A 23232-nucleotide genomic window follows, 5' to 3' on the forward strand; every position below is an offset into this window, starting at 1 on the left:
TTTCGGTTGCCAAGCAGATGATCTTTCTTTCACCGACATTTTTAAACAATACGCTGTCTTTAAGCTCCTAAGCTTTCTTTTCATTAGTGTCGGAGTTCACATCTTTTTTTCATTTCATCATCACTAAGCTTAGGAGCTGTCTTTTAATTTCTCAGTCTTGTCTTGTTATTGATCATCTTTCCACTTGTTTTTTTTTTCTTCTCCAGATTCTCTAAATTGTTACAGTCGTGTTAAGTGTAAATGGAAGACGGAAGTACTGGAGATATGATGTGATCGCTGGCATTGTATCTGGCTTCTCAACTTCCATTCTCACAGTCTTCATCGTACGGATCTTGAGACATGCGAATCTTGGTTCCCTCGAGCTTGTTGTTCAGTTAGAAGCCAGCTTTCTAAAGTGAACCTCTTGGTGCAAGTGAAGCGTGCTTGTTTGGGTTGTTGTTTACTTCTCCATTCTCGGGTGGATGGCTACACAATACTTGAAAATTCTTTTTCCAAAGGCTTAGAGAACAAAAAAAAGAACACATTCCTTGAGAGAGAGTTGTTGAGTATGTAATGATTCGTAGAGAGTTATGTGAGTTGATCTTTAAAATCATTTACAGCAAAAGAAAGCAATCCAGAGAACGACAGCTTTAAAATCTAAGGATTGATTCAACTGTTACTAGATTACTTGGAAACTGATGGAATCTTTATACAAACTGTTACTAAGTACTTCAAGTAGACACTTCCATTGTTGGTTCCTCATTTATTATGATCAGCTTCTGTGTCATCGTGTCTGAAGAAGCATCTTCTTTGTTCTCCTCATCGTTCACATCTTCAGAATCCCTTTATTACCTGCAACATCTGCTGGATTCTCTCCGGGCCTTTGTTGTGGCTCGGACATTGCTCCTTACTTAACCAAGTACTTGACGAGGTCCCAGTGAGAACCTTGAGCAGCGTAGTGAAGAGGTATAAGTCCCTTGCGAGTGATGAAGTTCACTGAAACTCCGAAAGACAATAGAGTTCTCTCACAAGTTCCAAGTGTGAATTGCAAAAAAAAAAAGGGTAAAGAGGAAGAGAGTGGTAGATAGTTGCATTGGAGTTGAATTAGTAATGATATAAGTATATATGCTGTAGAAAGAATTACATGTCAACTGAACAGGTAAACTTTTTGCTCTCTCATGAAGATTTCCTTCTTACTTTTTCTTCCCTAGATTATGTAATACCGGAAAAAGAGTAAAAAAATAAAGATTGTGGAAAGATTAAAAAAGGCCGTACCAATAAACGTCTTCTACTACATCTTGAGCATGTGTGATTCAGCCAGCGACGAACAAGATCTTCTCGGGACTGTGATCTCCGGCTTTGGAGCGCATTTGACTCCTGCGAGGGGAGGACACTGCTGTCAACTTGCATCTCCCCTATGCAAAAAAAAAAAGAAGTCTTATTATATTCACGGAATCTTCTAAACTGCCGCTTGAAGACCTCATGTCATTGGGTCTTATATGTGTGCAAGGATTCTAATGGTATGTAGGTTGACAAACATGGTAGTCTTGTGCGGCATTTGGTAGAATTAATGTTGATCCTTAACGTTACAGACAAAAGTAACTATTCAAGAAAATAGTTGAAAAATGTCCGCCTAAATTTCATTAAGGTGTTTTTTCCAAATGTGAGAGACGATGTTGTAATGTCTTTTTATTAACTTTTGTCATTGCTTTAATGATGGTAATATGTCTTATTTTTATTATTTTATGTATTAGATTTTTTCACTTTTTTTAAAAAAAATTGTTTTTATTATGTATGAGACGTCAGTTAGGCGTTTTCGTCATTCTCATGCTAATTTATATATAATCTTAAGCTTGTACCACAAAGAAAAAAATAAGCAAAAAAATATGTGAGATTTCTCCTTGTGGTCTTAGGTATGATGGAATGTGAGAATAGTATCATAAATAGATTTTATCTTCTGTGTTTTTATGAATTTTTTCTATTATTATTCGATGCCTTTCGTATTTTTATTAGATTATGTATTCTTAATAAATTATTGTCTGTTGATTATTTTTTCACCAATCTCAAATTTTATTATGTATTTCATTATATTTATATTATTTATTGTTATATTTTATCATTTTCAATTTCAAACTAGTTATTGTAAAAAAAAATAGTTTTGATTATGTATTAAACATTGTTTATGATTTATCATTTCATCTTATTTTTATTAGTTCGAGCTTAGTGAAATGATAGAAAGAAACAACTTTCATTAGATCCATTCATTTTTTAAGTGGCGTAAGTTCGATGAAACATGAGAAAAAAATATTGTAACTGTATTTTATTTTTATTTTTTTTAATTTTCTCCATTTATTCTTAATATTTTGTATTTTGCATTATATTATATAACTTTTACTAATATTATTTTTTGACTAAACTTCCACCAAACTTATGTTACATTATTATTTTCACTAATTTTTATTTTATTTTTTAAATAATTTTTAAATTATTATTTTGATTATCTATTAATTTTGGGTGTAATTTTCATCATTTTTTGTTGAGCTTAAATTTTGTGGTCAAAAGGGAGAAAATTAATTCATGAGATTAGTTTCTTGTCTTTTGTTGGCATGAGTATGATAAAAAGTGAAAATAGTAAGGAAAATTGTCAAAAATATCATATTCATGATATCACTTTCCATGTTTACACTAACGATTATTAGCCTCACTTTTAAAAAGAAAAAAAACATTTATAACCCCATGGTTAACTAATATAAATTTAAGATTTAGAATTGAGAGGTGGGTTAGCGTTTAGGCTTTAGTGTTTAGGATTTAGGTTTATAGTTGACGGGTGGGGTTAAGGTTTTAAGATTGAAGTTTTTGAGTTGAGGGGTGAAGTTTAGGGTTTAGGGTCGAGGGTTTAGTGAAATAACCCAGGTTCTATTTTTATGGTTGGAAAATGAAATATTGATGAAATCGATTTATGGGTTATTATATGTTTTGTTAATTGATTTGGTTTAGATGTTAAGAAAATGAAAATTTTAGAATAATTAATTAAATTTTAAAGAACTATGCTTATGTCTGAAAATGAAATATTGATGAAATAGGAGTTTATGTCAAGTAGATCCTTTATCACCTTATTTATTTATTCTCTGCACTGAGGCTTTAATTGCAAATATAAAAAAGGCAGAAAGATGGCAACAACTAACGGAATGAAAGTAGCTAGAGCTTGTCTATCGATATCTCACTTGCTTTTTGCGGATGACAGTCTTTTCTTTTGTAAAGCTCAAAAGGAAGAGTGTCAAACCATTCTCAGGATTTTGAAGGAATATGAGGCAGTTTCAGGACAACTAATAAATTTTGATAAGTCTTCAATTCAATTTGGACATAAGATTGAAGAACCCGTTAGACAGGAATTAAGGGATATTTTGGACATTCAGAATCTTGGAGGAATGAGATCCTACCTGGGTTTACCAGAAAATATGGGGGGATCAAAGATCCAAGTTTTTAGCTTTGTACAAGATCGTTTAAATAATAGAGTCAATGGGTGGACTTTCAAGTTTTCACAAAGGTGGAAAGGAAGTGATCATTAAATCAGTGATTACGACATTACCAAATCATACGATGTCTTGCTATCGTTAACCTAAGGCAACTGTGAAAAATTGACGGGCGCGGTGTCACAATTCTGGTGGAGTTCAGGGGGAAGTACAAGAGGCATGCACTGGAAATCATGGGTCAAAGTATGTGTAGATAAGGATGAAGGAGGTTTGGGGTTCAAAGATATCACTGATTTCAACACACAGCGATGCTTGGTAAACAGTTATGGCGTCTGATAGAGAGGCCAAACACTTTATTCTCTCGAGTTTTCAAAGGTCGGTATTTTAGAAATGCTTCACCTTTGGAACCGATTCGTTCATATTCTCCGTCATATGGCTGGCGGAGTATTGTTTCTCTGCTAGATCTCTGGTAAGCAAAGGACTAATCAAACGGGTGGGATCAGGTTCTTCTATATCTGTATGGAATGATCCATGGCTCCCAACCACTCGCCCGAGACCAGCCAATAAAAATCAACACAATTTATATCTGAACCTTACAGTAGAGTCTCTCATTGACTCTACCTCACGCACTTGGAATTCACAGGCAATTCGGGCTTTGGTGGATCCACAGGATGCGAAACTTATAGAAAGCATACCACTGAGCATGACTCAGAGGGTAGATAGAGATGGATGGCACTTCACAAAAATGGGAAATATACGGGCAAATCAGGATATCAGGTAGAACGGATCTATCTAGATAGGGAAATGCCACCATTATTGATTGGTCCCACAGTTGATGTCATGAAGGCTTTCTGCTGGAAAATACGATGTCCACCAAAGTTAAAACACTTCCTATGGCAATTAGTGACATGATGTATGGCAGTGAAGAAGAATTTACAAGCAAGGGGGATATAAGGGGGTATTTGTTGTGGAAGATGTGGAGCCTAAGAGGAATCCATAAACCATGTGTTTTTTTGAATGTCCTCCAGCAATCCAGGTTTGCGCTCTTTCGAAGATACCATCAAATCCAACTATTTTTCCAACAGTTCTCTCTTCACAAACATGGATCATCTGTTCTGAAGAGTTTTCCCGCAGATGGAAGATCATCAGTTTGCATGGATGCTATGATACATCTGCAAAGCTAGGAATAATAAAGTTTTCAGTAACAGAATCAACACTGTGGGCTGAGGCACAAAAATTGAATGAACAGAAGACAATACCACAAATAGTAAATATGATCCTACCGTCAATTCCAGGAAGTTGGTGTTTTTCGGATGGCTCATGGAAAGAGGGTGATACCTTTTCAGGACAAGTTTGTTCAGCACCTTAGAAGGATTTGATGGATTGTTGGGGGCGAGGAATGTTAGGGCTAGTCTCTCTCCCTTTCATGCGGAGATGGAATTGCTACTCTGGACAATGGAATGTATGAGGAATTTACGTCAATATCAGGTTACGTTTGCTACGAATTGTTCTCAATTGGTGAAGATGGTTTCGGAACCAGAAGAATGACCAGTTTTTGCAAATTATTTGGAAGATGTCAAGATCCTGAAAGAGAGTTTCACCCGATCAGATATTATCTATGTACCAAGGACGCAAAATTCAAAGGCGGATAGACTAGCATGCAGTGTTAGAAAGCAACCGTCTTTTGTAGTTCACATGGATGCAGATCACCCGATTTGGATTACAGAGTCAGTATGAGTCTGTATAAGTTAGACTGAAAAAATGCGTCCATTTTTAGATATTCTCTCGATGAAGTGGCTTAAGGGGAAGATACCTTGTTCTCCTTTATATGTATACATAGATAGTAGTATCATAAGAAAAAAAAACTAAACTATAACAAAGACTATTAATTATAGTTATGAATTTAATGATTAACCATAACGAAAATGTGTACTTTGATATGTTTATAGTCAATAGATTCGAAACCCGTAGGTCTTGGACCTCTTCTGTTATAAAATTGTATGGTCTAGTGTTTTCTGTTAGTGAAATGCAAAAGTCATGCCACAGTTTTGAGGTTTTTTCATTGCCTATTGCTTTTCCTAAGTTTGTATTTAGTAGAGATCTAGTCCATGTTGAATCTCTCTCTCTAGGAAAGATTTTGTTATGGCAATACTTACATTTTAGGATTTTATTCTAGATTTCCAATTTTCGGAAAAGAAATAAGAGAAATTGGATTGCATATACATAAAAACATTAAAAATTAAGTTTATAACTATAACAACTTTTTGATTATGATATTCTTTGTATAATATGAATAAAAAGAAAAGTTACCCTTCATTCATGTTCATTTATACTCTCACTTCCATCGTTGATCTTTTTCTTCTTAAACTATTTTTTCTTTTCTTTTCTAAAAATTTATATTGATCTTTGTTCTCTTTCTTTTATTCCATGATCATTTACAAGTTTTATGATTTTTTTGGAAAATGAACTTTCCACGCCGTACAATCATCATATCCAAAAATTGATCGTTTGATCACTTTTCTTCATATATTTGTTTGGCTTTACAATTTTGCTACTTTTCAATATATGTAGGATTAAAAAACAGAGAATGCGCCAAACTATTGGAGAAAATAAATTGTACAAGTTGTGTTGTACTATTCTATTTGATAAACATAAAATATAAAAGGTTTCTTAATGTTTCAAGAAAATATGAATTTGATAATGTGTTTGTTTAGTAGATTGTGCTTCAGTATAAACTTTTATGTGTCAAAACTTTATATCTAATGCAAACACAATTTTTCCTGAATACTACCTTACAATGAAGTATATACACAAAATTTTGCAACAATTCTTGTGAATACTATACTATTTTATTTTAATGTCTAAGTATATTGTAGTCATCTTCCTCCCCCTCCCCTCCCCCTCCCCCTCCCCTCCTCCTCCTCCTCCTCCTCCTCCTCCTCCTCCTCCCCTCCCGTCCTCCTTCTTTGTTACGGCAAGGCATCGCTATCACTCTTTCTTAACCAATAAACGATTTAAATTGTGATGTTTCTATGTATCAAGTTCTTTATACTATTTATTTAATAGATATAGTATAGTATAATATGTTAGTTATGTATAACATGTTAAATACACATGAATTGGGTTTTGTACAGATGAAAGATGAACATGTGCACTATATATCTCGCGTTTGCTTCACCCGCACACCACTCTAACATAAACTTCCCTTGGCGTCACAACACAGACATTTATGTTAACATTCTCAAGCTATGACCCTCCCAATTGGTTAGGCATTGTAGACATACTAAAAATGAAAAGCTTATGTGGTTGTGTCGAGTATTTCATACTCAAACTGTCATACTAATTTGACCTTTCCAATTGGTTAGCCATTGTGGAATTATTAAAAATGAAAAGCTTATGTGGTTGGTTACTATGTTGTAATCATGTATAGTTTAGTTACTTACCGGATGAAATCCAACCTTGTAATTAGTTATTTTCTTTGGACTGTACTATATGGTGTGGAGTATAATATGACATATTTTTGGAGCGTCAACGTCAAATACAGAAGGAGATTTTGGTCACGTTTGTGCGTAAATTGTCTCATCCATCCACAGTTGCATTTGTAGCATTGATATATTTTTAATCTTTTTCCCTTATATATAGCAAATTTTCCCAAAAAGCAAAAAGATTGGATATCCCCTATATATTATTTGTGAAATATTACAACTTATTTTTGTAGCCACGTGTCATCACTAGGATGATTCTTAGAATTATTAGAGAAATATGTTGGTCCATCTAATTATATAATTAGCTTTTTATTAAACTAATCATAAATTCATTATTAATGTCATTTATTATTTCCTTAAATAAAGATTACGGAATTGCCTAATGTGGCTAAAGTATATATGACAATTAATAATTTTGAATAATAAAGATCTGATAAAAAACAATGTATCTTCTATCGAATTTGTTTAATTTTAAACTATTAAAATAATTTTAAAAAATCACAATAACCATATTATAAAAATTTAGATTTTCTTTATATGTTATATTTTGAATTTTAAAAAACGACTATAAATTACTAAAACTGTTAAAAGTCTCACATTCAAATTTTGCGATCCATGGTTTAAAATTTTTGTTATGACAAAATACAAATGATTACAAAATCATATAAATAAAGTTTAATTTAATTAATCATTAAGATTTAAAATATATATGTATATATATCATTCTAAATTAAACTATAAACCATATTGAATAAATAAATATTTTAATTTCAAATTTACTTTGAATAAATTTTTTTATAAAAGTTTTGAACTAACATTGATAAATTTTTTTAAATTATAAATTACTAAAATTATTAATCGAACAATGAAAATTTTGTTATCAGTAATTTAAAGTTTTTGCTATTAAAGATACACATGATCAAAAAAAACATATGAGTAGAAAGCATCATTTAATAGACATTAATATTAAAAATATACTATGTATGTTAATATCATTTAAATTTAATTACATATCCTATCAAATTTTTTAAAAAAATGTTTGGATTAATAAAATTGATTTATACGTTTGCACCAATTTAATTATATATGTAATAGTTACTGACTTTTAATTATTCAACATATATTTATTATTTCATAATATGTAAAAACATATAATACATAAAATAATTTATATATATAATGTTTAATCTAGTAAAGTAGGTAAAGCCCACACCAATACTAGGTTTTGTTAGGCACATTAGTTTGGTGTATAAGAAAGAAACCCTATACGTATGGAGGACTTGCGTGTGAGATTTGTTAGAGAGGATGTCGGGAAACGATGACGCTAAGACAGCTAAAATAGAGGTGTGGTGGGACATGAGGGACTGTCCGATTCCGGAGGGGTATGATGCTCGTCGGGTGCGTCCAAGTATAGAAAGGGCGTTCAAAAAACTAGGCTACACTGGTCGTGTCTCCATCACTGCCTATGGCGACCAAAACCAAACCCCTTGCCACGTCCTGCGAGGGCTGTCTTCCACTGGAGTCGCTGTTGTACAAACCATATCAGGTTAGTCTTTCTCTGATGTTAGTATAATAACAAAACCACCTCTAAACTAGACTAGAAATTTTATGTTATTCATCCATATATTCACAGATAGCACGCGCTCAGTCATGTATCGGGATATGGTGGAATGGCGAGGTCATAACCCTCCTCCGGCTACAATAGTGATCATATCCGATCAGGTGGAAGGTGAATTCTCCTGGGATCTGGCCCGCCTACAACAGCGCACTAGATACCACCTTTTTCTGGCTTATTCAATTAAGAGATGTAAGGACTTATTCCTGCTCTATAAAGCAAATTGGCGCTGGGAGAAATTACTAGAAGAAGAAGAAGAAGGAGGCACACCAGCGGGTGGTTTATCATCTGCTGCCGTGTTTTATTGCAAATCGTGTAATTTCAATTGCCAAAGCCTGAAGACATTCCGGAAGCATCTCTCGAGTTATAAGCATGGACTGGAAGTAAGCAAAGCATCCTCTCTCTCTATATATATCTCTCAAATTCTTTTGTTTCATAATCTGAGCATAAACTCTTTGTCGAGCAGGAGGCTATAAATTCTCCGGACTCACGACTGTCATGTGTAACGAAGACTTGGGCAAAGAACTACCCGGCCACGCCTGAACACGCCACCGCTAAAATACATGTGTTGTGGGACATGAATGACTGCCCTATTCCTGAGGGATATGATGCTTGTCGTGTCCGTCCAAGTATAGAAAGTGCGTTCAAGGAACTAGGCTACACTGGTCCTATCTCCATCACTGCCTTTGCCGACCAAAAACAAATCCCTGATCACCACCTTCTTGCGCTCTCTTCCACTGGTGTCGTTTTGCTCATACCCTCTTTCCCTGTTAGTCCCATTTCCCTGCTGTTATATAATTAGTGTTTAATTAACTTTCAACTGAAATTGTTTCCTTTGTTGAAATAGGGGACTTACACAGTCGCATGATTACAGAATTTGAGGAATGGACAAAAGATAATCCTGCTCCGGCTTCAATTATGATCATATCGGATGAACTGGCTTTGAGAAAGTCCCATTCATCACTTATTTGCCGGAAACTACAAGAGAGTAACTACAACTGTTTTTTGGCTTATTCAGTTAGGCCTTTTGAAATGCCAGTCCTGCTCACTTCTGCTGAGTGGCTCTGGAAAAGCTTACTTTCAGGTGCTTGTTTCTTGTTTGTTCTCTCATGTGTAACGAAGACTTGGGCAAGGAACTACCCGGCCACGCCTGAACACGCCACCGCTGAAATACATGTGTGGTGGGACATGAAGGACTGCCCGATTCCCGAGGGGTATGATGCTCGTAGGGTCCTTCCAAGTATAGAAAGCGCGTTCAAGGAAATAGGCTACTCGGGTCCTGTCTCCATCACTGCCTTTGCCGACCAAAAAGAAACCCCTGATCACCACCTTCTAGCGCTTTCTTCCACTGGAGTCGATTTTGCACATACCCTTCCCTGTTAGTTAGTCCCCATTTCCTGTTATTTAATTATTAAGGTTTTAATTTTCAACTGAAATTATTTCTTTTTGTCGAAACAGGGGTCTTACACAGTCGCATGATTACAGATTGTGAGGAATGGATAGAAGATAATCCTGCTCCGGCTACAGTTATGATCATATCGGATGAACTAGCTTCGCCCAAGTCCCATTCATCACTTCTTTGCAGGAAACTACAAGAGAGTAACTACAACTGTTTTTTGGCTTATTCAGTTAGGCCTTTTGAAAAGCCTGTCCTGGTCACTTCTGCTGAGTGGCTCTGGGATAGCTTACTTGCAGGTGTTTTTTTGTTTGTTTGTTCTCTCATCTTCCACAACATAACCACCAAACTAATTAAGCTAAGCTTTTTTTTTTCCTCCCCAGTTTCAGAGACAAAAAGACAGACTCTTCAGAAGGGCTGTGAAAGTGAAAGTGAAAGTGATGTTGAATTTACCGGTATGTTTTATTGCGATTTGTGCGACAGTGATTGCGAAAGCCTGGATGATTTCAAGAAGCATCTCTCAAGTAAAGAACATACACATGAGGTACGCATCCTCTCCCCTCTCCCTCTCTATCAATATATAGATTGTCTAGACTACAACCTGTTTAACTCTTTCTACTCGTTGTCAAACAGGACAACATAATGAATACGCATTTTCAATCTTTTTCTCACCGGCATAGGCAATTTAAAATATCCAACTACTATGAGGAGGCAAGTTTTTTTTCTTAATGATATATAAGATTCTCAACAGAGGAAAACATGTCCAAATACTCATATGTTTCGTTTCATTTCATTTCATATATACATGTTGTAGGTAGGATATCCTCCCAAGACCAAACGTATGAGGAAAGCACCCCGGAAGGGTTTTCTGCCAAGATCATTACGTTTTACTAGACGTTGAAATTGCGTTTACTAAAGTGAAGCTAGCTCGCTCTTATCTTCCTTTCTGCTCTATGTTTCCCTTTGAACTATTTATTTCTGCTCTATGCTGATCGTTAGGCTTTCGTGCACGTGCATGTTCTCCAATTACATCAGACTTCGTTATAATCACCTCCAGTTGCGCAATAACAACAATCCTAGAGTCAAAACAATCAAAAACAAAACAGAATTGTTAGAGTTGTCGAGTATGTAATGATTCGTAGAGAGTTGTGTGATGTGATCTTAAAATCATTTACAGCAAAAGAAAGCAATTCAGAGAACAACAGCATTCAAATCTAAGGATTGATTCAAACTGTTACTAGATTACTTGGAAACTGATGGAATCTTTATACAAACTGTTACTAGAGTACTTCAAGTAGACACTTCCATTGTTTGGTTCCTCAGTTTATTATGATCAGCTTCTGTGTCATCATGTCTGAAGAAGCATCTTCTTTGTTCTCCTCGTCGTTCACATCTTCAGAATCCCTTTCTTACCTGCAACATCTGCTGGATTCTCCCGGGCCTTTGTTGTGGCTCGGACATTGGCTCCTTACTTGACGAGGTCCCAGTGAGAACCTTAAGCAGCGTAGTGAAGAGTTGCAAGTCCCTTGCGAGTGATGAAGTTCACTGAAACTCCTAAAGACAATAGAGTTCTCTCACAAGTTCCAAGTGTGAATTGCAAAAAAAAAGGGTAAAGAGGAAGAGAGTGATAGATAGTTGAATTGAAGTTAAATTAGTAATGATATAAGTATATATGCTGTAGAATGAATTACATGTCAACTAAACAGATAGACTTTTTTACTCTCTCATGAAGATGTCCTTCTTACTTTTTCTTTTTAGATTATGTAATACCAGAAAAAGAGTAAAAAAATAAAGATTGTGAAAGCGCGGATCAAAATCTAGTTAAACATAAAATATTAACTTTGTTTCATTGAGTAGTTGTTGTCACATAACGTTCACATTTCTTTCATTTATTTTGTGGGTGATTTCGTTTATTTTCTTAAACCTAATATAAATTCTTTTCTTAAACCTAATATAAATTCTTTTGGGCTTTACCTCTTTAGTCCAATACCAAATTGTAATTGACAAACAAAAAAAAACGAGGGGGTAAGAAACCCTAAACCAGAGTAACATAGATCAGCGAGTCACGGAACAAGAACACGATGACGGCCGCGGAGGAAGAAACCCAAAATGTTGCTGCTAGGAAGGAGAGGAGGAAGAAGAATAAGAGGGCTTACAAGGGTAAGTAGAGGGAGAATAAGAAGAGGAAGCGGGGTGGAGCAGAAGAAGAAGAAGATCACAAAGCCTCTACCTCAACCCGAAGAAGAAAAAAAATAGGAATAAAAGAAGACGGATGAATGAAAGGACGCCGATAGCAATTACTCCTGAAGATGAAGATTTGATTGATAAGCTTAAGAGTAAGTCCACCATATTTCTACTAGATTTTGAAAATGTCAACTATCCCACTTCTGGTATTTATGACATGAAACTAGCAAACGAAGGTTACAGTGGGATGTGTACCTCGATGTGTTTGTGGGCTACAGTACCAAAAACAGCCGGGGAGAAATCAGTGTAGCATATATTTGTATCTTGAAGTTCAACCTGATATTCCTCCCCATCCTCCCCAGAATTTCCTCATCAACGGAAGAGTGAAAGGAATGTTGACTTATTTCTTCTATGAAAAAAGTTGTGATAAGAAATGTTCAATTTTTGTGCTCTTGCGACAATTAACCGATCCCTTCGGATAATTAGTCCAACGATAGCTATAATGTCATGAAGCTCCTTGTAATGATCAGAGCTTGAATCGGTCATCAGAATAAGAATTATGCCAAAAATTAACATACATTTTGGAATAGTAAAATTTATATCCAAGATAAGAAAATGAAATGCTTTCATAAAAATTCTCGTAGAATTGAGAATGAAATTTAGTTAGCCTAAGAAAAAAAAAGAACTAGTATTTCAATACATTTTTTGGCCTATTAATTTGCATCCCAAAATTCATAATTGTCTCAAAAAAGTCATGCATCCCACAGTATATGATTCAATAGAAATCACACAAGGGTAGATTGATCTGTCTTCCGACTATTTTATCACCTACTTTGATTTCACGTCCATAGAATTTAATTTGATATTGTTTTGATTGGACAAAAAAATTAGATATTCTCACATACTTGTTTTCGGTATCCGAAATATATCAAAAATACTAAGTTGTAGTTAGAATCCCTAGATCATGACAACAAATCAATGAAGTTAACCAAAATGGTAGTATAATACACTACCTCTTTTTGGAATAATGAATATGTTGGGAGAGGCATTGGTCAATGGAGCTAGACCAGACAAAGGTCATTCATGGATACTAAATACATCGCGTAACCATCAAGTAAAGTAGTAAACAAAAACAAATAAAAATGTAGCATTAAAAAATAATGAATCAAAGAATCAGACATGAGCAATGAGCACTATTGTTGGGATTTTGAAAGTCCATATCTAACTCTATATTATTCGATTAATACGATATTGTCCACTTTGAGCATTAGAATCAATTCCACATGTGGATATCTCTTTATATATTAGAATTAGACATTTCTTTATATATTAGACACTTTTTATCTAATTCTTGAATGAATTATTGAGTTTACTGATGGATTCACTGGAACTCCGAAAGAAAATAGAGTTCTCACAACTTCCAAGTGTCCCTTTTGGGAGGCAAAGTGAATGGCAAAAATGGTTTAGAGGAAGAGAGTGATAGATCGTTGAATTGGTGTTAAATTAGTAAATCACATAAGTATATCAATGGTATAGAATGAATATTACATGTCAACTGAAACAGATAAACATTTTGCTCTCTCATGAAGATTTCCTTTCTTTTTCTTTTTAGATTCTATAAAACCGGAAAAGAGGAAAAAATAAATAGTGGAAGTGATTAAAAAAAAAAACCGTACCAATAAACGTCTTCTACTACATCTTGAGCATGTGTGATTCAGCGAGCGACGAACTAAGATCTTCTCGAGACTGTGATCTCCGGCTTTGGAGACGCATTTGACTCCTGCGAGGTGAGGACCAGAAGGAACTACTACCGTCGACTTGCATTTCCCCTAAGCTATCAGAAGAATAACTATGCATAACGCTGCTGCTCGATGAGTACAATGAAGAAGACTCCATGAGCTGTATGCTGCTTCCAAAACTACATGGCCTATGCGGTGAACTCCTCACAGTTGGACTCAACGGTGTCTTCACCCCTGAATGAGAAAAACAAAGCTTTTAGGAATCAATATCTTCAAGAACAGGCCATAACTCAAAGATTATGCAAAATTGAATTACCTGGGCTCATAGGACTCCATCGCTGGAACTTGAAAGGAGACGGAATGTTAAGGGAAGCGCTACTGTGTCTAAAAAGTGGGAGATATGACTTTCGAAAGAATCTTGGCATACAGTTGCTGACGCGTGACAGTGCACAGAGAAGCAGAAGCAATGAGACGAGCAAACCAGATATAAGGGCTATTGGGTTTATCTTCATGCTCAGAGTCTCATAGCTCTTTAGCCCCAATGTAGAAGAAGATAGAGCCTTCCCTGCTTCCAAAATAGCTACTCCGAGTGTCCAAGTTATACTCCCAGACCCAATTACGATTTGCTTATCCGTAATATACAAACCTTCTCGTAACAGGGAGACTATGTATGGCGCTCTAAAGCAGTACTGTTCAATGAAAGGCTGTGGAGAAACACTGGTTCTGGCAACTTGCCAAGCCTTTTCACAAAACTCCCTACCCTTTTCCAAGACATCATCAAGGGAAGCTTCAGCGCTTAGATTGAAAAACCGGTAGACCACGAAGAATCCGGATACAGCGTAGAACTGACCGTGAGGACGCGGGTAACCATCAGGAAGGGCACAAGGCTGCAAGTCACAATCCGCTCCACGTTCCGTGTTTGACCACTCAGAGCTATTAACAGCAATTTTTGCTAGAGCGCTGCACTCTCCCCAGTTTGGAGCACCAACGAGCTTGATAGGAACTCCTGTCTTCCCCTTTTTACGTCGTCGGACACTGGGAGCACACTGAGAACATATATACTGTCCCTTGTATCCAGAATTCAAACAAGGATGTTTCATCTCCAGTTTTCCTCCAATCAAATCCGATTTATTGACATCTGGCTGCCTCTTCAAAAGATTAACAACAGACCTTTCAAACGCATCGTTGAGACCATATCCGGCGAGAGAATATGCACTAAGATGATGGTTAACAGACCCAATCCTGAGATTCAGGTTGGTCTCATTATGCGTTCGCTCCTCGTTCTCAAACGTTACCTGCAACGATGAGCCACCTAAGTCAAGTGCACCAAAGGTTGCCTTCTTTGGCACGGCTCCTAACATGCTCGTTTGGTAATTAAGAGCCGTCCATCCAAAATAAGCTTCCTCTGTACCACTGATGATCTTAACCCACTCCCTCCTACAAGTGAACGGGGACTTCGGACACCCGCTGTTGCAAATACGAAGAGAGACGTGGTTCTATGAGCATGCTTGGGGATTTGCTTCTCTGCCCACTGGATAAGCGGTTTTATAGCAGTTTTCAACCCCGATCTGTTGTTGACAAGCTTGTCAAACCCAGGTTCTGTCTCCATACGATCGTAAGCACGGCCACTAGTCTTTCTAGAAATACCTTCCGTCAGAGACTTCATAACAATGGGGAGACTACTGTCTTTCCTGTAATTTATAGATGCCTGGTAGACATACGCCCGAGTCCCCGTGCTTCCGCAGTCAAACACAACATAGTATCTCGACGCTCCCCGAGACCAGTTTGTATAAACATACATGGAGACTATATACACCAGAAAAGCAAACAGAACCAAACACATAAGGATCATAACCGCACGGATCCATTTACGCCCGCTCCTAGATGGATTGGTCCCATTGGGAACACCTCCCTTGTCCTTGGAGAAACTAGACCCATTTTGTCCCCATGTTATATTTTGCGGAGCGAGAATGGCTTCTTCATCAGGATCAAAGCCGTGATAGGAAGAGAAGTCTTGGAGAGACGCCGAGTGTCTCAAACCATTCTTTCGTCCACTACTACCAAAACTGATGGAATCTGGCGCTGAGGTTCCTACATCCAGCGATGTAACAGAAGCAGCAGTGAATAGTTGAGTGATCCTACCAAAAAACATGTCTCTCTCTTGCCTACATATACTACTTTATAGAGCTCAAACCAACACTGCGATGATTTCGAGAGTTAGGGTGCGGTACCAGAAAGACGCATTGGCATTTTCCCAGCACTAGATCTGCGTCTTAGAAGCACAAAGCTAATCTACGAATCGAGAATCTCCAGCAGATCTGAGGAGGAGTATCGGTGCTGAAACCACGACTCACACCAGAGGAAACGAAGACGAATGAGGAGAACGATCTCTATGGCTTTGTCCCTGTGTTCTACATTTCAATGTTTGGGGAATATTTGGAACATCTGAAAACATTTGGGGTTGAAACGTAAATAATATTTTCTGTAGTTCCTTTATTCTAAAATATTTGTTGCAATGCTGGGCCCATAATTTGACCGACCCAAGCCCAATAAAAAGCAAGTCGGGTCAAACCTGTCGGAAACAGATGATCCAGAGTAACCCTAACATTGCTTTTGGACAAAGGCATAAACTCTGAGGCGCGTGTGCTCTCTCTCTCTCTCCGCTGGTTCCTTAAAAGAATCGACGCACGCTTCCTCACCTCCATCTCCCTCGAAGCTCAGCTCAATCTGAATCTCTCAATTATCTCAGTTTGGCTCTTGATTGATTCACCGTTAAATTTTATATCTGGGATTGTATCAAAAGCTTCGAACTTTCTTCAAAATATCTTCTAGTTACGTTAAAAAAGGTTTATAGATTTGATCTCTTCTATCACTCGGGAAAGTGTCAACCTTTGTCGCTGTATAGATGAATTTTTTTTGGAAAAAAAAAAAACTTGCTTCACCTGTTTATTCGAAGTATTGAATTTGCGTTTATCCAAGCTTGAAATGAATAGTTTGTTCTGCTATCAGATTGTGTATTGAATATATTTGCTTCTTTTTAGATATTTGAGAGATGGCAGATCGGTTGACACGTATTGCTATTGTGAGTTCAGACCGTTGCAAGCCAAAGAAATGTCGCCAAGAGTGCAAGAAGAGCTGTCCTGTGGTCAAGACGGGTGCTTTTTTTTTTCTTACTTATTCCAAGATTAAATTCTTATGGATATGTCTAGTTATTGCGTAGTGGTTAAGGTTACGTGTGAAGCCATTAGTTTGTAACTTGATACTACCGACTTGATGTTTTTTATGATCACTCTAAAAATTTTAGTGCCACACTTATGTTTATCTTAGGAAAACTTTGCATTGAGGTGACTGTTGGTTCCAAGCTTGCTTTCATCTCAGAGGAGTTGTGCATTGGTTGCGGTATTTGTGTGAAGGTATGTCTGAATATACTATTTCTGATTCCGCATATATACCTATGTACATGTAGCCATAACTGGGACGCTAAATAGATTTTTATGTTGCTTTACAATTGCAGAAATGCCCATTTGAAGCTATTCAGATCATCAATCTTCCCAGAGACTTAGAGAAAGACACGACCCATCGTTATGGTGCAAACACTTTCAAGTTGCACAGGTTTGTTTATCTTTTATTTCTTCCTTTGAGAAAAACTGATTCCTCTCCTAGTTTTAAGACAATGTAAACTATGTCTTTACTTCCAGGCTCCCGGTTCCAAGGCCAGGTCAGGTCCTAGGGTTGGTTGGGACAAATGGTATTGGAAAATCAACCGCTCTGAAAATTTTGGCGGGGAAGCTCAAACCAAATTTGGGCCGTTTCACTGTAATAGTCTCTCCTCAGTTTCTGAACTTTTGTCTGAAAATTGCATCTCTGGTCTCTGGACTAGTTTGATTTAAATAATTCTCTTTATTGTGCAGAATCCTCCAGACTGGCAAGAAATCTTGACTCACTTCCGTGGGTCTGAACTTCAAAACTACTTCACCCGTATTCTAGAAGATAATCTAAAGGTATAATTGTGAATTGACCTTTCATTGAATGACATAAATTGAGATTTTGGTGTCCACGACAGGCCATTATAAAGCCTCAGTATGTGGACCACATCCCAAAAGCTGTGCGAGGCAACGTTGGAGAGGTCCTTGACCAGAAGGACGAGAGAGACAAGAAGGCGGAGCTCTGTGCTGATCTGCAGCTGAACCAGGTCATTGATCGTGACGTTGAGAATTTATCTGGTGGTGAGCTGCAGAGATTCGCCATCGCTGTTGTCGCCATACAAAACGCTGAGATTTACATGTTCGATGAGCCGTCTAGTTACCTTGATGTTAAGCAAAGACTCAAAGCTGCTCAAGTCGTCCGTTCCCTCCTTAGGCCTAATAGGTTTTGAATTTTTCCATCTTTTGATTATTTTGGATATAGAATAAAGCTACTTACAGTTATTTTCCTTTTTCTTCCAGCTACGTCATTGTGGTGGAGCATGATCTCAGTGTTCTTGACTACTTGTCGGATTTCATTTGCTGTCTGTATGGGAAACCAGGAGCCTATGGTGTCGTGACTCTCCCCTTCTCTGTTAGAGAAGGAATCAACATTTTCTTGGCTGGGTTCGTTCCCACAGAAAATCTACGTTTTAGAGATGAGTCGCTGACCTTCAAGGTAAACTTTCTTTGATTGTGCAGAGGCAATGTCGCTTCACAACGGTAGTCAATATTGTGTCCTTAATGGTTCTTCTTTTGTTGGAAGGTTGCTGAGACTCCACAAGAAAGTGCTGAGGAAATACAGTCGTACGCTAGGTACAAGTACCCAACCATGACCAAAACTCAAGGAAATTTCAGGTTGAAAGTGACGGAAGGTGAATTCACGGACTCTCAGATTATCGTTATGCTTGGGGAGAATGGTACTGGGAAGACAACGTTCATCCGGATGCTGGTATTCTCTTCCTCCGTTATAATCCTCTCTTTAAGAGTTTCAGACTCCTAAACTAGTATTAATTGGTAAAAAATTTAACAGGCGGGTTTGTTAAAACCAGACGAGACAGAACAATCAGACATAGAGATACCAGAATTCAATGTCTCTTACAAGCCACAAAAGATCAGCCCCAAGTTTCAGAATTCAGTTAGGCACTTGCTACATCAGAAGATTCGGGATTCGTACATGCATCCTCAGTTTGTGTCGGACGTGATGAAACCGCTTCAGATCGAGCAGTTGATGGATCAGGAAGTTGTCAATCTCTCTGGAGGAGAGCTGCAGAGGGTTGCATTAGCTCTGTGCCTCGGAAAGGTGAGTATCTTGTGTTGGAAGTTTGTTTTCTTTGTCTCTCAGTGATCTCATGCATACACAAACTTTTGTGCAGCCTGCGGATATATACCTGATTGATGAGCCAAGTGCATATCTGGATTCAGAGCAACGTATTGTGGCTTCTAAAGTCATTAAGCGATTCATTCTCCATGCAAAGAAAACTGCATTTATAGTCGAGCATGACTTTATAATGGCTACCTATTTAGCAGACCGGGTCATTGTCTATGAAGGACAGCCATCCATTGATTGTGTTGCAAATTGTCCTCAGTCACTACTCAGTGGGATGAATCTCTTCCTATCCGTAAGTCTCTTATACCCCTCTTTAGTCATACACTTCATGAGCAAGCAAAAACATGACCTAATGCATGCTGCTAATGGTTTTCATTTATACAGCATCTAAACATCACCTTCAGACGGGATCCCACCAATTTCAGACCAAGAATCAACAAATTAGAGTCGACTAAAGACAGGGAGCAAAAGTCTGCTGGCTCATACTACTACTTGGACGATTAAGGCAACTACCATGAGGTTCTTAATCTCTAAAATACCAATGTTGTTTTTATCAATCACACAGCATTTGATAAGAGCCAATATCTGAAATGTTTGTTCTCTATTTATTTCCTTTATGGATTCACAGAACATAGGGCATGATCTGGATATAGAAACATTGTCTGAATTCCATGAAGGTCTTTCGCTCTGAGGAAGTTGATCTATGAGCTCGCAACCATCTTTTTCCGAGGTCCTAAGGAGATGTTTCTCTTCTCAAGCTTTTGATTGTCTGTTCAGTTTTGCTACTCAGATTTTGCTGTATACTTTGCCAGGTTTTTTATTAACTGAGCAATAAAACTCTTTGAATCTTTTTAACTATTTGTACTTTCTTTACTGTTGTAATGTTATTATTTAGATTTTACAAGGAATGTACTGCCTATTACTATTTTATCTACTTCTCACAAAGCCTAAACTAATCACTGATATATGAAACTTTCAAGAAACATTATCCTACAATCCTACACTAATGTCAATACTACTGTAACCAGGAAGCTTCTTTAATGCTTTATCCTCCACCGTCTTCCGTAGCCGCACAGCTTCTTCCCAGCCTCCCAACCTAACATACGTATTCGACAATGAGACATAGTAAGATGCATTGTCTGGTTCCATTTCGAACAAAACCTCTGCAGCTTCTTTCCCCAACTCTGTATCTCCATGATAGTTACAAGCACTCAGCAAAGCTCCCCATACACCTGCTTTCTGTGCCTCTCCGATCCCTTTGATGAACTCATAAGCTTCTCTTAGTTTCCCTGCCCTGCCAAGCATGTCAACAACACAAACCCGATGCTCTGTGACTGGTTTCACCCCGAATCTATCCTCCATCTGGTTGTAATATTTTAGACCTTCTTCTACAAACCCTGAGTGGCTGCAAGCTGACAGTAGACTGATGAAAGTGCTCTTGTTTGGTTCCATCCCTGAGATACTCATTTCATTAAACAATTCCATAGCCTTTTCTCCCATTCCATGGAATCCATATGCAGAAATAACCGAGTTCCAAGCAGCAATTGACCTCACTCCTGAGTTTCTAAACACCTTCATGCCGGTTTCTACCCTCCCGCAGCTGCTGTACATGTCCACGAGCGCGGCACAGATGAAAGGGTTAGCTTGAAACCCACGGCGGATGAGATAACAATGCGCCTGCATACCATATCCTGTAGACCCGAGCTGAGTTGAAGCGGAGAGAAGGCCAACGAATGTGATCTCGTTCGGCTCTACCTCGAGTTTTCTAAATAGCTGAATCGCTTCGGGTCCAGCCTTGTTCTGAGACAAAGTTGATATCACACAGTTCCAGGAACATAAGTTAGGGTCAGAGATCAAGCCAAAGACCTTCACTGCACTATCGATGTCTTTACATCTACCATACATGGTGATCAACGTGTTCTGCAACTGGGTCTCAGACTCTCTCAAAGTCTTAATTGCTAGTCCATGAAAGCATCTTCCTTCTGAGAATAGTCCGAGGTTTCCACATGCCGAGATAGTCCCCAGAAGAGTAATCATGTCATGGCTAACTTTCCCTTCATGGCTCATTGCTCGAAACGCTCTCAGTGATTCTGAATGGTGACCATTCGATGCACAGCCATAGATAGCAGAGTTCCAAGACGCAAGATCCCTAGTTTCGGATATCATCTCTAACAGCAAAAACGCTGAAGGTAGGTCCCTGCAGCCGATGTACATGTTTATAACTGAATTAGCTGAAAGGATATTATTCCCAAATCCTAGCTTTAGCTGCCAACAATGTACTGATTTGCCAAATATGAGCGAATCAGATGAACAACAAGACGGAAGAATTGCCAACACGGTTGACAAGCTAAACTTTGAACGAGAATACTCACTGACAACTTCCTTGAACAGAGTCTTAGCTTCTTGCGTAAACCCGTTTTGCACAAAAGCAGATATCATCGAATTCCACGAAACCAAGTCTCGATCAGTTGTTACCTTGAACAACAACTCAGCCTGCCTTGTTAAGCCACACTTACCGTACATATCAATAAGGCTGTTTATTACCACTAATGCTCTGGACTGGATCTCCCTGCGAACAGTGTAACCATGAATTGATCTCCCCTCTCGCGACAGACACATATCACCACAAATAGAAGTTACTGTAGCCACCGTGGCGATATCAGGCTGAATCCTATTCAACGACAGCATTTCCTTAAAGATACCAAATGCTTCTTGAGACATCCCATTTGAAGCAAAACCATTAAGGACTGCATTCCAAGAAATCACATCCTTGCAAGATATTTTCTCGAACACGGTTTCTGCAGCATCAATGTTCCCACATTTTGAGTACATCGAAATGATAGAGTTGGCCACAGAGACATAAGCTTCTGGGACATAACCTGATCTAATAACCATCCCGTGGAAGGATTCACCTAAAGAGAGCTCTTCAAGAGAAGCACAAGCAGATATAACACTTGAAAAAGTCACATTATCAGCTTCTTGTCCTGAAACAGTCATCGACTTGAAATACTCCAACGATTTCCAGTACTGGCCATTTGCAAGACATTTTGTCACGATTGTGTTCCAAGAAATAATATCTCGGTGTTCCATACGCGTGAACACACGCTCCGCAGACTTCAAATCCTCGCCTTCTGCGTAAATATTCATCAACGCATTGCATAAGTTATTATCAGACACCAAGCCAGCCTCTATCGCCAAACAATGAACCACTAGACAGACATTCGAAAGGTTCAAACTTGATAACGCCGACAGTGCAAGTAACAGCGTTGTCGAATCAAACCTAGTTCCCTTCTGAATCATCTCAACGAAAACTCCAAGAGCTGCCATGGAACGACCATTTTGGTTCAGAGCAGTGATCACACTGTTCCAAGCAATCACATCTTTCACTTTCAGCTCACTAAACAGACCCAAAGAAGACACAAAGTCCCCTGCTTTACCGTAAAGCGTCAGGAGCTTTGAAGACGCATGCAAATCTTGAAGAAACCCACTCTTCAGAGCAAAACAATGGATGCTCCTCGGAGTCTCTGCCTCCGCTCTCATCATGGAGGATCTAAGTAAATCTCGAACGAACATATAGCTCGACTCCGCCGTCTTATTATCTCTGTTACGCATTTCGTCGAACACCTTATGGTCAATAAGAGTATCTTGAGACGAAACGGCTGAACTGAAGTATCGCTCATGTTTTTCTTTAGTGATGTGAAAATGGAAAGAATAGCAACCGGAAAGAAACTTCCGGCGAGGAAACGAGCGCCTAAAAGAGCAGATTATGTGACCGGAGCAGTAAAGTCTCAGCTTTTCCGGTGAAATTGTAGAGTTTCTTACCATCATCCAACACCTGGACATGGCGGGTTTCCCGGCGGCGGCAAAACCATTTAAATTTTTTTAATTGGGCCTTTACTGGGCTCATTTCATTGAGCCTTTTTCTTAAATTGATTTTTTTTTTCTGACACGAATGTTTTTTATAAAGGACATGCATGCATGTCTTAGACAACGTATTGTGACATGATGTCTATTGTCTTTGGTTGGTTGGCGAGTAGTTATTCCCTTTGGGACATGAATGCTCATCTTA

At 38.0% G+C, this 23232-nt stretch overlaps 4 protein-coding genes and 1 pseudogene across 5 annotated transcripts; 3 read left to right on the forward strand and 2 right to left on the reverse strand.

The window, feature by feature from the left end:
* Positions 1-8225: 8225 nt before the first annotated feature.
* Positions 8226-9851, forward strand: LOC125600416. The gene is made up of 4 exons (XM_048773132.1): positions 8226-8483; positions 8571-8935; positions 9019-9321; positions 9400-9851. The coding sequence occupies exons 1-4, from the start codon at positions 8243-8245 to the stop codon at positions 9418-9420; spliced, it is 930 nt and encodes a 309-aa protein (XP_048629089.1). The 5' UTR covers positions 8226-8242; the 3' UTR covers positions 9421-9851.
* Positions 9471-10842, forward strand: LOC125600417. The gene is made up of 4 exons (XM_048773133.1): positions 9471-9930; positions 10011-10247; positions 10332-10403; positions 10763-10842. Exons 1-4 carry the CDS (start codon positions 9471-9473, stop codon positions 10840-10842), a joined length of 849 nt encoding a protein of 282 aa, XP_048629090.1.
* Positions 10843-13614: 2772 nt separating this feature from the next.
* On the reverse strand, positions 13615-16247 carry LOC125600414 (annotated as a pseudogene).
* A 237-nt stretch (positions 16248-16484) lies between these two features.
* Positions 16485-20093, forward strand: LOC125600413 (ABC transporter E family member 2-like). 2 transcript variants are annotated; one of them, XM_048773128.1, is made up of 13 exons: positions 16485-16620; positions 16913-17026; positions 17199-17284; positions 17386-17483; positions 17570-17687; positions 17783-17872; positions 17935-18239; positions 18317-18512; positions 18600-18785; positions 18867-19136; positions 19210-19455; positions 19548-19682; positions 19792-20093. In XM_048773128.1, exons 2-12 carry the CDS (start codon positions 16924-16926, stop codon positions 19665-19667), a joined length of 1818 nt encoding a protein of 605 aa, XP_048629085.1. In that variant the 5' UTR covers positions 16485-16620; positions 16913-16923; the 3' UTR covers positions 19668-19682; positions 19792-20093. The 2 variants fall into 2 exon arrangements, with proteins under 2 accessions (XP_048629085.1, XP_048629086.1); XM_048773129.1 differs by having other exon boundaries at positions 16507-16717.
* Positions 19829-23024, reverse strand: LOC125600412 (pentatricopeptide repeat-containing protein At4g19220, mitochondrial-like). Its single transcript, XM_048773127.1, has one exon. The coding sequence runs from the start codon at positions 23004-23006 to the stop codon at positions 20154-20156; it is 2853 nt and encodes a 950-aa protein (XP_048629084.1). The 5' UTR covers positions 23007-23024; the 3' UTR covers positions 19829-20153.
* Positions 23025-23232: the final 208 nt, after the last annotated feature.

The sequence above is a fragment of the Brassica napus genome, unplaced genomic scaffold (assembly GCF_020379485.1).
Source record: "Brassica napus cultivar Da-Ae unplaced genomic scaffold, Da-Ae ScsIHWf_2248;HRSCAF=2901, whole genome shotgun sequence".
Taxonomy (NCBI): domain Eukaryota; kingdom Viridiplantae; phylum Streptophyta; class Magnoliopsida; order Brassicales; family Brassicaceae; genus Brassica; species Brassica napus.

Coding starts and splice junctions, on each gene's coding strand:
- LOC125600413 (XM_048773128.1), top strand. CDS start 16,924: ATGGCAGATCGGTTGACACGTATTGCTATTGTGAGTTCAGACCGTTGC. Junction 17,484..17,569: donor AACACTTTCAAGTTGCACAG/GTTTGTTTATCT, acceptor CTTTACTTCCAG/GCTCCCGGTTCCAAGGCCAG. Junction 19,456..19,547: donor GGATGAATCTCTTCCTATCC/GTAAGTCTCTTA, acceptor TCATTTATACAG/CATCTAAACATCACCTTCAG.
- LOC125600417 (XM_048773133.1), top strand. CDS start 9,471: ATGATCATATCGGATGAACTGGCTTTGAGAAAGTCCCATTCATCACTT. Junction 10,248..10,331: donor CTGGGATAGCTTACTTGCAG/GTGTTTTTTTGT, acceptor TTTCCTCCCCAG/TTTCAGAGACAAAAAGACAG. Junction 10,404..10,762: donor AAGTGATGTTGAATTTACCG/GTATGTTTTATT, acceptor TACATGTTGTAG/GTAGGATATCCTCCCAAGAC.
- LOC125600416 (XM_048773132.1), top strand. CDS start 8,243: ATGTCGGGAAACGATGACGCTAAGACAGCTAAAATAGAGGTGTGGTGG. Junction 8,484..8,570: donor TGTTGTACAAACCATATCAG/GTTAGTCTTTCT, acceptor ATATATTCACAG/ATAGCACGCGCTCAGTCATG. Junction 8,936..9,018: donor GTTATAAGCATGGACTGGAA/GTAAGCAAAGCA, acceptor TTTGTCGAGCAG/GAGGCTATAAATTCTCCGGA.
- LOC125600412 (XM_048773127.1), bottom strand. CDS start 23,006: ATGTCCAGGTGTTGGATGATGGTAAGAAACTCTACAATTTCACCGGAA.